General features: G+C 36.8%; 1 protein-coding gene across 1 annotated transcript in view; it reads left to right on the forward strand.

Annotated features, from left to right (window-relative positions):
• GIPC2 (GIPC PDZ domain containing family member 2) overlaps positions 1 to 12,880 on the forward strand; it is a 29,032-nt gene extending 16,152 nt beyond the window's left edge. Inside the window, exons 5-7 of the mRNA XM_074876359.1 lie at positions 563 to 672; positions 1,411 to 1,492; positions 9,857 to 12,880. Coding sequence (XP_074732460.1) covers positions 563 to 672; positions 1,411 to 1,492; positions 9,857 to 10,011 — 347 coding nt within the window. The 3' untranslated portion in view covers positions 10,012 to 12,880. The remainder of the gene's footprint in view (positions 1 to 562; positions 673 to 1,410; positions 1,493 to 9,856) is intronic.
• The last annotated feature ends 1,357 nt before the right edge of the window (positions 12,881 to 14,237 follow it).

Here is a 14,237-nt window from a genome sequence, read left to right on the forward strand (position 1 = left end):
TATGGATGTTTCAGCTATGTGATTGTTAGTAATCAAGCTGTTAGCTCAGCCCAACGTGGCTCATCATGATCTGTTTAGCAGTAGTGCTTGCACCGTTGCAGCAGTGAAAGATAGAAGTGTTGCAGTGCTAAAACCTGCAACATGGTCTGCCTGTAAAGACCAGGATAAATGAGCATTTAGCTGATGACTTCAGCCATTATCTAATATTAAATAATAAATACTTCAACTTTTCTGTAGAATAGGGAAATAAAATTACACAGAGTGCATATACAAAGTTGAATGCAATAGGCCTGCATAGAAAGATTGGTCATTGGAAGTTCTAGCTTCAGTGCAGTCAAGCAGATATCAAAGTCTGAAGACAAGAACCTGTCAGCAAAGCTATACTTATAATACAGTTAATTTATAATTAATTTTTATATATGTCTAGATATTGATTAGAAAAAAAAAAGTGAGGGTAATGTAATAGTCAAAGCAGGATACATCATATTCTGATGAACCATATACTTCGTTTTGTTTGGTATTATTTTCTTTTTGTTGTTGTTGTTGTTTGTTCTGTCTTTAGAAAAGCTGGAACCAAGGTCCAAAGGCGTAACTCTGCCAGAGGCAAAAATCTCCAGAGGGAGAGAAACACTTCGGCTGAGGACCAAAGGCCCTGCTACTGTGGAGGAAATGGTATGGTTGTCTTGGGGTCTTTTGATAGTTTAATCATTTAACATCTGATTTATTCTTCCACAAGGTTGATAAGGTAAAGTAGGAAGGAAAAATCTGGATGTTACAAAGCTTGTGGGACTTAAGAAGACTGCCTTCTGCAGGAAGAAATGCTTATAAAAAGTTAAAGACTAGCAGGGATACTCTAGCAGACTAGGGCTGAGGAATCTGGAAACAGAGAGCCTATATTTAGATATTATGGATTACATGGATGAATTTAAGGTAGATTAGACCAAGGAGTGTTGAAAAGAGGAAAGTGGGGGAAAAAAAGCAGGGGAACAGGCGAAGAGTTGGTTCTGTGTCTGACACTGCAAAGTGTACTGAGCTGGTGTAAGGGTTGTTGTTAGGAGAGGCTAATAACGTAAGTTGACATGAATATGTGTAAAAGCAGGATTAGGAAGAAGAAATATTATTTATTCTGGGTTCCTCTAAAGATGATGAGGATTTGATGAAAATCTGTATTGGCAGGAGATGTAAGGCCCCTGTTTAGTTTGAATGTGAGAGCTGTGCGGCTTGATGTTAGGAGGAAGGTTCAGGTTTGTGAGAAGAGGGAAAGAGAGTGGAACAATATGGTTTTTTTGTGCGTTTTGTAAGTCTAGGTGTCTAGGATGGGAGGATAATCAGTGGCTAATTGCTGGTTATTTTGAAATCTACATGGATATATCATACTTTTGCTCTTTTTCTCCTTTTATTTCAACAAAGCCAACTGAAGTTGAAGAAAAAGCAATTAAAAAAGTGGATGAGCTTCTTGAAACATACATGGGGATAAGAGATATTGAATTAGGTGAGTTTTTAACAGGTACATTACTACAAGATTAAATAATCTCTCATTTTCTGTAGTCTACAATTTATTGAGTACTTTAGTCTCTGGATGTAAGTGAAGCAAAATTTGTCCAGCGTGCAGTCTCAAAAACTTACCTGTATTTCTGCAAATGTGTGTGTCTGATAAATGAAAGAATCTCTCACTACAAGTGTTATGATGTAATTAATTAATCCTCTATTCTTCCTGCACATTATCTATATACTATTGCATGAATTATTTAGTTGTTTGCCATTAACTGTCATCACTGTATTTTTTTCTGGCATATATTTTCTAGTGGAGCTTGTGTGTACCACATTTAAGGATTGTTAAGGCTAAGCATGTCTGTTTGCTTTTTTTCTCTTTTGCTCCTTGGCTTAGAAACATCAAAGTTGATCACTAAAGTTTCAATCTGAGATCATCAGTGAAAGGGCAAGTATTTAGCAAGGGAACTGACGAGTAATTGCACAAATTTATCAAATTCTCTAAAGCCTGTGCTCTGAAGAACATGGAGAATTTTCCAGAATATTTACTAGCTATCGCAATCATCAGTTTATAATGAAAGAAACTATCCAAGCCCAGTGTCATAAGTTCCTTACAACTGCACCAAACTTGTCCTTGCAGCTGTTGCTTTTCTGTTAGTCTGACAACAACTAAATAGGAGCTTCTGTTTGTATGGGAAGAAGCTGCAGTCTAGCTGAATAAGTGCCACTGTAGCCAGCTGTGGCTTGTGTAGTCCTCATACTGTCTTGTGGAACTGCTAATACTGAGACAAAGAGGAAGGTGTTTATCATTATGGTAATACCTGAAAAAGTCAGCCAAGGATTAGTAAAGGATAAGCTAAAAGGAAAGCGAACTTGAAAAGAAAGCTTTTCAGAGAGAGAAGTGGAGGAGGCAAAGCAGAAGAGAAAATAGGTCTGGCATGAAGCTAAGGGCAAAGCAGGAGGGTTGGACAGGCAGCAGTTAGCACAGAGGAATGAGAACAATAGGTGATTATCTGAATAGCCAAAAGTCCTTTGTTGGCTGCTCCTACCAGCAAGTATCTGATTGGCAGCTTCCACTAGTTTTCTCAGAGGAAAAATTGTGGGTAGGCTTCAAGGCATAGAAGAGAGAGCGAAGCTGCCCAAAACTTGTGAGTTCTGTTCTGTAGTTATCTAAACTTATCTAAACTTTCCAATTTCCAGAAAACTAAAAATTCTCAGAAATTCTGTTCCCAGCAGCTCTCAATATGTGATGCTCCTGCCATGTAATATGCTCATGGGAGCCCTTTGTGGTGCTGACCCTCTGTTTAGGTTAAGGAGGATCCCATGTCCTGTTGCTCTCTTGCAGGCTCCGCTGCTCAGTCTGTCTCTGGCTCGGGCTTCAAAGCTCCAAGTCTTGTGCCAGCCATCCCTCTGGGAGCTGTTTTTGTCCTGCAGCTGTTGCAGTCCCGGCTCAGGCCGGACTTCTGGAGGCTTCTGTCCTTGCAGGTTACCTCCAAGGTCCCGAGGCTCCTGGCTCTGCAGGAATAAGCTGCTATAGATCTTCTGGTTTTGGTGTCCATAGTCCAGAACTCTGAGATCCTAGACTAGAGCATTGTTTCTTGAGATGTTGAGGTGTGCTATGCTCTGCTCTGGGACAGGGAAGTAAGTTCCTGTGGTAACTGGTGTTCCCTGGGTTTTTGACTCTCAGTACTGTAACGGGATGGCTCTTGTACAGTAGACTGAGGAGTTCAGCTTTCAGCATATGTGGCTGAGCTGATTGCCAAGCGCCTGGTAGAGTTTTCCCATGAATTCCTTGATTTTTTTTTTTTTTTTTTTTCAAAAAGATCTAATGTCCTTCATCTTTCAGTATGTAGTTTGGAAAGTTTCAAAGAGTGCCTTAAAAAAATACTCAAAGAAGGAAGAGGTCTTCATCCTCAGAGACACTCTTCTTCCCAACCAGGTTGTTTTGCCCTTCACCTCTTCCTTCTCTTCCTCCCCAAAAGGCAGTGAAACAAAGAGAAACTGTCAGGAATCAAAGACTACAGGGTTCATGTAGCTTTAGTTTGCACCTTTGAAGCCATTTCCTAAAGCTGAAGTCTTAGAGTCAAGGACCAATGGTGATGACAAAAAAAAGTTTTATCATTTTTATACAATTAAACAGCTCTAGGACTCTTTAGGAAAGGAGAGCTAATCACCTGTCACAAATCTGTTCAATTAACACATGTCAGTTTTTCATATACTGGCTGTGATCAGTCACCCATGAAAATGAAATATGAGGAAAGGATTCATTCAGAGAATGCCAGTCACCACTCAGCTAGAAATTTCACTCATTACTCAAGCCAGATTAGTTGAAAATGCAAGTCATCACAATGCGACAGCCGACAAGTGATTAAGATCTCAATCATTGCTCACTCCCATGCAATTCTGTTTGTCAGAAGCTTTGGATGTCAGTTAATATTGCTCTTTCATCTCCATTAAAATGACACTTCCATGGTGTGATTGAATTCTAAAACAGTGCCCCAGTTCTAAGCCAGAAGTTAGAAAGAAAGGAAAGAAAAAATAATGTAAAATTACAGACAGAATTAAGGTGAGATAAAGCCCTTAATTTTTGCATAGTTAAGTATCTTGACAGTTTCAAGAATGGCTGACTAAATCTACACACAAATCCCTAAGTTGGAGCAAAATGCTTGGAAATCATTTAATGGAAATGCGTACACTTTTTTTTTTTTTTGGCACCCTTTTTTATTTTCAGAGATTAAATGCTGTTGAGATTTACATACCTGGCTATTGAATGCACTTTTATCTTTTTACCTCTTTACTCTGTTTTACTGAAAACCGGACTTAATCTGCAGAAGGGACACTTGGCTCTGGAAACATATTACTCAGCTGTTTTATGGGCACATTAGAAACTGGGCCGAGGCTTGACTTCAGCCTTCTTTAAAACATAAATGCACCATTGAGAGATAATTCAGGTTATTTTAAATCCTGTCAATGCTTTCTGGTAAAGGAATGTGAACAGTTGATTAATAAGAGGGACTCAGGAAGCAGTGTTAGTAAACAATACTGGTGGCATTTATTTTTAAAATCAATGAGGCTTGAATTGTTATAGACTGTATTTGATCCCAAAGGTTCTGGGTGGAGGAAGCCTGGATCTATGGGATCCAGTCCCAGAATGCTACTGATGGTAAAATGATGACCAAAAGGGCTTCCTGTCCAACTTTTTTCTTTCAGCATCTTTTGGCCAGCTCTTCATCCACTGATATTTTGTCCTATTTTGTTCTATTTTTATGCTTTTGGATGATTATTTCCTTTTTGTTGTTCCCTATAATACTGCCAGAGATTACATATTTTGGCATATTCTCTATCTCTGTTTAGAAGAATTTCAAATCTGCTTCTCCACTCTTGACTTTATTTTTCAAACTTACCCTCTAGTCAAAATGCCCTAACAGGTTTAAACTTTTTGTCATCCAAGCTTCTTCTCTTGGGTCACTAATCCAACCCAGGAATATTGGATGGATGTTTTTATCTTGAAATGCTTTGGCTAAAGTGATATTCTCCCTGAATCTGTTGTTTTCTGCTCCTTTTGTCACCAGACTTCCTTTCCCAAAGGATTTTATTGTATATATGCTGGGGTATATTGTTTATGACCGTTTATTTACTCTGAGAGAATAATGGGAGTTTTGTGAAGAAGGAAAAAGTAGCAAGTCTGGTTAAACAAGAAAACTTCCCCACTTCAAGAAGAATTAGTACTTGATAAAAAGAAACAAGAAGAAAGATTATTTCTAATGGTTCCTTGAGTGCTGGATCTGACAATGTTCAACATGAAACTAAAACCAAGTCATGTTAAACATTGGGAACTACAATGACACGCTTCATTTTCTGTCATGTCATAAGGAATCTGAATGTGAATTTTAGCTCTTTTAAAGTATCAGGCCAGAATAATAATATTTGTTGCCTTTTGATGAAGGCAAAGCTTCTGATAGCATTACAGCTAAACAAATACTGAAATTTCTGTTCTTATGAAAGAGTTCTTTTTAGAAGTTACAGGATTGGATATAGGTAGCAAAACCACTGTGTAAGGTGGGTAACAGTGGCAGGCAGATTGTAGCTTTCATGGCTTGTGCCGCATGTGTCTATCAAAAGTGAAAATAAGGATTTTGTGAAACATGTTTGAAGTTATTTTAAAAGGACTAGGTTTAAAAAGCCAACATACTACTTTGTTCACATTCTGGGAAGCCTGATATTGAGCTTCTCAGTTAAATTTGAGAAGACTTCTAATTCCTTTCATCACATTTAAGTTTACTGAACTTTTCACATTTTATGTAAAAAATTTCTCAGGTATGAGCATTGCCTGAAGTGAGATTTTTTTAAAAATAATAAACTGTGAAAACAATTGGGGCTATCTGGCATGTGGAAAGATGTTCTGTTAGAATAAAATTCCTGTAATCACTTACTGTGCAGCTGTTACAAGAGGCAGTGGGGAAAAGGGAGGGGAGTGGAGGCAATTTGGCACGGAGCTGTCACCCTCTGAGAACCAGTAAAGTTTTCTTCAAGTTGGCAAGTATCTCCTAAATGCCTTGGCAATCAGTAGTCTTTGATTTGCCTTGGGAATTACGCATTGCAAATGTCACTGTGTAAGCATGCATGTTCTGCACAGCTGTGCAGCCCAGGGGGATGCCATCCCATGGTGGTGTTAACTGCCTGGGGAAATAAGAGTATGTACACTGGGAGATAGAGAAGACTGGTCAGCTTTAGTGTGGCTGTATGTATGAAAGGAGTGAAGCAGGGTTCAGGTTTTCACATTTGTACATGTCGGTGGTACGATTTGTGTGAGAAAATCAGGAAGGATGGATGCCTTGCATCTTGCATCAGGATTTGCTGTGCGGTAATACAACTCTGCTGACACTAGAGGTCAGCACGAAGCTATCGAAAACGTACACGCCGGCAGTGACAATCCTGCGATCTCTCCACAGAAGCTTATTTCATTACATCGGGTGAATCTCGTAAGGGGAGTGTGCTTTAATAAATGTAGTGCATTAAATGTACCCTGGAAGTGCTGATTACAGTTTCCCAATACAGATGAAAACACTTTTATTTGAGGCTGCTGCTTTTGCACAGCTGTGACATTCTGACTCCTGCTTGGCTGGGATGAAAGTTGTCTTGATTATCTAAGTTTACTGGATTTTATTTTCAAATTTGGTAAATCTATAATAAACTCTTTTTAGGGTTCTACTTCATAGTTTGGGAAGCTCAATCTTTAAAGAAAATTGTGTTTGAAGTAACGTTTTCTGTTGATGATGGAGTTTATTACTGTGTAATTCTGAGGTTTCAACTACGGTGATTGGACTGTAATATAATGCTGTGTTGTTTTGTTTTATCGCTGCAGTCTGTGTCATATGGCTCTTTCATATATCTTGACTAATTTGTCTTAAAACTGGCTAAATTCCTTGCTCCCACTCTTTCTGCTGGAACACTTGTCTAGGTCCTTACTCTCTTGATGGCACCTTTTTTTTTAATATCTTAAGTAACTAGACACGTTTGCTCTTGTGTCACTTTGCACAGTTCTTCTGCCTTCAACCCTCTCCCAGTGTCTGTATAGAGTAACTTCATATCCTGGTTCATACCCTTCACCTCGTTACCTCCAGAGTTGCTCCTCTGTAAGTACCTTCTTCTGCCATGGTGTCAGGGGATATAGGATGGTGTTGATAGGACAAATACTTGTCTTCTGCTTGTCAAGAACAAGAGTTCCCACTTTAATGTCTGTTTCCCATCCAGATTCCTCCAAGTCAGTGTCCCAGGAACTTCACAGGGGACACAGAAAGAAGCAATGCAACAGGGACAGGGTTTCTTCTGGCAGGGAAACAGGTCTTGAGAGTCTTTGAGAACCACTAGCGGTGCCTGGGAAGCTGGGTTACACTTGAACTGTCTCAATCACAACAGTTTGTTTGTCAAGATCTATGTAAATTTTCCTTGGACTGTTTTGTGTCATTTGGCACACTGCGATTCTGTTTGGAGCCTCACGTCTGAACATAGTTAAAACCCAAACGTCAAATTTCTTCAGAATTACTGTTGCTGATGTCCATTGTGGAATATGGCTCGGGTTTGCTCACAGCTTGTTAGAAGTTGCATAACAGCAAACACTGTTTGCCAGAAGTTCATAACTGTCAATAAACTTGAGCTGAGTTTCAGGTCAACAAAATAATATTAAATACATTTAATAAAACTTCAGAGCAGGGGAAGTTTATTTTCCTTTTTAGCAGAGACATTTTGCTATGTCGATACAACACCGTGCCTGCAGTACACAGCAGACTGTCACAGTCAAGATGGTCTTCAGTGGCTTAGAATTTCCTTCCCTTTCTCAGGTGCTGTAATATGTTTTCCACTTGGATATTCCTATGAGAAAAGGCTAGAAGGTATCAAACCCTTCAGTGTGACACTTGAGTTTGATATGCTCAAGAAGACAGTGGTGGTTACTTGATGTATAACAAAAGATAGAGGACATCTTGCAGTTTGAGGCAGGTGTCTAAAGTAATCACAGAATGAAGCAGACTTTGAGGGTTTCATCTGTTGTACAATACCATAATTTCTTGTCAATATGAACAGAGACTGTGAAGCAGAGATACAGCTCAGAAAACAGCAGTGCTGTTTGTGCTGAGTCTGTTTTACAGCATCTTCTGCTTTCCTCAAACCATGATAGTCTGCCAGTAATTCTTCTGGCCTAGCTTAACCAGGAGATACTCCTGTGCTGACACACTTTGTCCTTCAGGGAGGTGCAGGTGCCATGACTGAGAGAGGTTTGAGCCCTCAGAGTTTTGTTTTGCTCTAATATCCCTAGGTTGGCGGCATCCATTGTTGTTTGTGATAGACATGTAATTTGTCCCAGAATCTGAGAAACTGTGCAGTGGCTAAAGCTGAGGGATGAGTATAGCAGCTAAGGACTGAGTCCTAAGCAGCAACCCCAGTGTAGTGTAGCCATTTCCAAACTAAAGTCTAAAACTGGATAAATTCTGATACCAAGTGTTAAATAAGAGAAAATGCCGGACAGCATGGGTACACAAGATATCACAGTCGGCTTCTGTTGTATCAGACCTCTCTGCTTTAAATTCCTGGATACAAGATGTTCCTAGTCTTTGGTGGCTCCAGTTTATTGTGCGCAGCAACAAGGCCTTTCCCTTGCTTTTGCACAGTTTTGAACCACCTGGCTGAGGCTTCCAGGGATAACTGATCTTTTTCACTTTCTAGTTGCATAAGCACAAACCTTCTCAGCCTTGAGGGTGCTAGAAATTAAAGATTGGCTTTTCAGAGCTGAATGTAATAATAACTGAAGCAAACTCATGCACTGAAATTAGTTACTCTTTAGTTTGGATGGTATGGAAAAAAAATGTAGATCCAAGCAGAAGAATAATATGGCTAACAATAAATGCCTCGGTCTCTTTACTACCTTGAGGTGGTTTTTGGGTTAAAAAATAAAGCTAAAGTTAATTAAAATTAAATAAAATTAAGATGGAAAATTAAGCAAATCTGATTGAGGTCATGTGGTAGTTTCTCGAGAGCACAACTTCTTTCAGGCAGTTGCAAGTATACTGTGTCCAATACCTAACAAAATAGATTTTCATTTTCTCTGTATTTCACACAACACGTTATTTGAGCCTACTATTTGAATTCTTGTTTCCTGAAGTAGGGTATTCAAGTGTTTTCTCTAGGCGCATTTGTCATTACTCCTTTCTAAATGCAGGTCATGCTCAACGTTTAAACTCATAAGACATGGGTTGTTGCTAGCAAACCCATACTAGCTTGGTTGTGTATATCTATTATGCTGACTGTATGCTGTTTTCCATGTTCAAACCCTTGTTGGCTTTCTGTGAAAAACTTGACCAGTTTAAACTCTGATTTGTTGAGATCTTTTCTTCATTGTTTAGAGGAGAAAAACACCCAGGTTTGCCTTTTGATCTTCTGATTCAGATCAGCAAGCTCATATCAAACTCACTGAAGTTGATGATGAACTGGCGTGGGTTTTGTTATTGCAGAATAGTGCTTAACCTTGTTTTTAGATCCATGCTTCATGTGCCTTCAGTAATGAATACAGTCTATAATTTAATAAGATTAGAATGAAGGTTTGTTGAATTAAAAATTAAACCTCTGCCAAACAAACAGAAGAATATGTAATGAGCACTTCAAGGAAGTGCTCCTGTTTAACAGAGCAGAATGTGGCTGGTGTGGGGAGATTTAAGTATGTAATTCCTATTGAGTCCTAAATTCAGTAGGTAAGCTTTAAATCTCCCTAAGATGACCTTATCTGGTTTTGAAAATAGACATTAAAAAACTATCTTAGCCATATACATAGCTGTCACTTTCATGATAATGGCATTATCTTGTTACTTTTTAGCTGCAACAATGGTGGAAGCTGGAAGAGACAAGAAAAACCCAGATGAATTTGCAGTGGCATTGGATGAAACTCTTGGAGACTTTGCATTTCCAGATGAGTTTGTCTTTGATGTGTGGGGTGCAATAGGTGATGCTAAGCAAGGACGACTGGAATGAGAACTATGCAGTTTATCAATACCTATTTGAAAATACAAAATTATTTTCAAATACATATATCAGAATTTTAATACTTTTATTGCTATGAATCCAGGGTGCTCTATATAAGTATTCTTATCTGAGACTTTCTTTTGCAAAGGAAGGTTTGTACTAGAAATATGAAGATAAACCCGAAGTTCTGACAACTGCACATTTAAAACAAACATTTAATTTAAATGTAGAAATCACTGAGGAGTGCATCAAGGAGATATATTTATACAGACATTTTATGAAAAATAGGATTTTTTTATTGTCCATACACTTTGATATCAATATTCTGAGGAATGTTAGACATATGCAACAAAGAGTTTGGATTATTTTATCTCTTCTTATAGAAAGATTTATAAACTTGTTGAAAAACTACCTAGCTACACACTGCAGTCCTGTGGTCTTCTGTTGTCCTTATGTGTTCACATACACAAAGAGCTGTGGAAAACATAAAACCTTAGGTTTTCTTACAGTCTGGCCTGGGTGTAGTCTTTTCTGTAGACAGACCTGGAAAGAAGCTACCCTGTTTCTGAAGACCCTGAGTTCAGGAAAAAAAAATAATTCCTCTGAAACAAGAGAACTAAGATCTTTGAATTAAAAAGGCTTGCTTTCATTTGGGTTGTAATGCATGCTGTCTGGGTATTACTGAGATGAGTAAGTGTAGTAGAAATGCTTAAACCAGGAATCTGCTGCTGTTATTCAGATGCCATATTATTGCAATAGGAACTGCATAGGAATAAAGAGTGTTAATTTTGATTGCTATTCATATATTTGTATAGTATCTGTGATCTGGCACTGGAGACTATAGTGTATGACAAAGTGCTTATTTGATCTTTGCATATGCTAAATGATTTGCTGAGATCCTACAGAGTTCCCCTCTTATCTGCTTTTTTTCAACATGGCAACATAGGAGAGACATTGGTGTTCAAACCTGGAAGATATTATTGTAAAGTCACAAACAATCGCAGTTTGGATGAAAATGCATGCCTAAACCCTGAAAAATACATTAAACTAATTTTAGATGTTAGTATTTGCAATTATATTGTACATAAACATTTATTTTAACTGATAATATTTTACTAATAAATCTCAGATTATTAAAAATTTTAACACATCTGCTATGCCTGCATTTATCCTCCTGTTCACTTTGTATTTAGAGAAAAGCAATGCAGTAAGTTTTGTTTTTACTCATAACTAGATTCTTTATCAGTTTTTACTGTGCTTGGTTTTAATCAAGACAGATATTTGCTCATTTGTTTAGAAAAAGCTACTTTCAAGTGATTATTATAGCCAAATAACACGTCATGAGTGTCCTTGAAAATGAAATTGAACAAGAATGTGGGGCCTGACCTGGGAAGGTGTTCTTTGCGTAAGCGTGTAAAATAATAGGTATTACAAAAGTTTTTTCTCAATCACTACCTATTTACTTTTCTTCTGAGAAAAATGTCTTTCACTGTCTTGGAGAGATCTCTTTTAAAATAAAGACTATGCCAATAATTTTACATGTTCTATGTCAATGATTTTTTTTGGTCTAAAACTATGACACTTTGAAGTATCTTGAGAGAACAGGTCCTCATTCTCTTTAGTGTGTTATTTAAGAAGGCTCCTAAACTCCACTTCAGTCTTTTGCACATGTTACAATAAGTGATTTTTTTTTTCTAGTTATGAAATATTGCATGAAGTCTTATAAATATTGTTGAGTGGTCTTTCAGTGGGGATAATGTCCATTTTATAAATGCTGTTGTGAATATTTTGCTCTTATATCTTTCATTTAAGGACAAGCTTTTACATAATATATTTTGTTTTATGAAATGAGAAGTACAGAGTGGCATGGAGGTCATACATTTCATTGTATTTAAGAAGTTCAAAGGTGTCAAAATTTCTCTTAATTATACTAGTGTCTCATATCACCAGTGTGGGATGAAATCTATATCTTCAAACAGGTGTGATCATTATTAATTTCTGTATGTCGAAATACATGGAGATACAAAACTTTACGCAATTCTCAAGTTATGAGAAGTAAAAATACATAATCTTACACAAAAATCTGAACTTTAGTAAAACTTGAAAATAAAATAAAAGAAACTTTGTAAGGAGGTGGTTAAATTTTATACATCCCATTGCTCAACTGGGGTCATGAGGATGTATTCTTTTGAAAAAGGAGTGTAATTTTAGGACAGAGAGCACAAATTGGATAGTGTTTCTCTGTATTTAATAATTGCAAATTTTTGCCCACAATCTTCTCTTGCGGTTGAGCACGCTCTGTCTTACACAGGGCTACTTTAACTAACGTACTCTTGGTAATGAAGAGTTAAAGTATTGTGGGCCTTCTCATTTATTCTTTAAACTTCTTTTAGGTGAAAAAGAAAAATTAAATGTCAAGAATTCCCTGTTGGTTTTTAATTGTTTTATATCAAATTCAAATGTCAAACTTTGTGGAAATGCTTATGTACATGATTTTATAATCAGTGGCATGTTGGTTACTAACATTAAAGTTAAGAATTCCTGCTTATACAGGAAAAAAAAAAAAAGGTACTATGGAGGAGCTGTATATAAAATAATACATAATGTTACCTGTAGCAGATAACCCCTCATGTGTTTTGGCTGTTCACTTTATTTTGAGATATTAATGTTGTTCAATCAATTGATCCTCAGAGGATAATTTGTCTCAAACTGATAAAATAGCAAGATAAAAATAATCTCCGAAGCTCTAATTCTGCACAAAGCTGTCTCTTGTCATAGTGGCCTATCAATGTGGAGTTTATTTCACAACTAAGATTTAAATAGTGATGTAATTTTACTAGCATTTACTGCAATAAAGTATGTTGATATATTTTAATAATTTTTCTGAGTTCTCATTTACACATATGGTATTTCCAGCACATAAGACATAATGGTACCACTACCCAATTTAATAGATTATTTGCATTTTCCAGCTATGCACGAATAAAATGTCACATGAAAATTGCACAACCTGATAAAGTATGATAAATACTTGTGTAGTGGGATTAATCTAGTAAATTAATGTTGTTTTACTAATGAAATACAGCCTGCAGATCCCTTTAAAACCTAGTCAGTAATAACACTAAAGCCTTTGCATGCTTTGTAGGGTGAAAATGTCATTAAATGTAACTACAAAAATCTCCCAAATGCATTTGAAATACTAGTTCTAATTAATATAAGTGCTGATCAGAGTAGGACTATAAACATCTTGTTAGTGTGTGTTGCAGGTGGAGGTGAATGTTGGTGAATAGTCCTCTCAAAATTGGAGGTGGAATGAGAGAAGGTAGTAACTCAGCCTGAATGCTATTCTAAAAGTAACCGATTCCTTATTCTTATCATTTGGTGCACAATTCGCAGGCAGATATATGCAATTGTTTGTGCCTTTACTTCCAGACTTACTGCTAAATTCAAGATGATGAAAAACACACTACTATTTTTCTCTGTAAGCAACAGTCTTTAGATGCAACAAGGGGATTTAATGAAATCTGGTGTTCATCAAGTTCTGAACTCATAATCTTAAAAATATGATGGGCGATGAATATTTCACACTTTTAAAGGAACTAATTTTGCAAATTACAGATATATCTTCTGCAATGCCTCTAGTGTGCCAGATGTTGCTTCAGTTAAATTTGATTTTGTCTAACCCTATTCATAATACAGTTGCTATTCAAATAGCTATTAATATAATCAGTGTATTTGGGAAAATCTAACCTGCTATTCAGATTTTGCACCTTGATTTGAATAATGCATATATTCTTATTTCTGTCTATGATTTTGTTCACAATTTGTCTATTTCCTTTTTATTATTTTTTTAGATAAATGTAATATAAAGCTTTGAAAATCTTGTTCTTTGTATTCGAGGGTGAAATATTAATCTTAAAGTTAAGCCCTCTTTATAATATTTTAAGAAAAAGCTATCAGGCAAGATGTAAAGCAGGGTGTAATGTTTTTAAAGTGCCGTCTGTGATGACAAAAAAGCATATTGTAGATTTTTTTTTTCTGCTTTTTAATGTGAACTTCTGCTACTTTTCAAATTACATATTGTTTTTCATGAAAACAGCTCTGAGAATTTCTGTTCCAAAGTCTGAATATTGTAGTAAAATGATATATTACTTTCTGCCAGGAGATCTTTCAGAACAATTAGAAGTCAGGGTGTTGACTATTTGCCCTTTGGAAATCAAATGCATGTTTGCCAT

Source organism: Strix uralensis, chromosome 8, assembly GCF_047716275.1.
Source record: "Strix uralensis isolate ZFMK-TIS-50842 chromosome 8, bStrUra1, whole genome shotgun sequence".
In the NCBI taxonomy this organism is placed as follows: Eukaryota; Metazoa; Chordata; class Aves; order Strigiformes; family Strigidae; genus Strix; species Strix uralensis.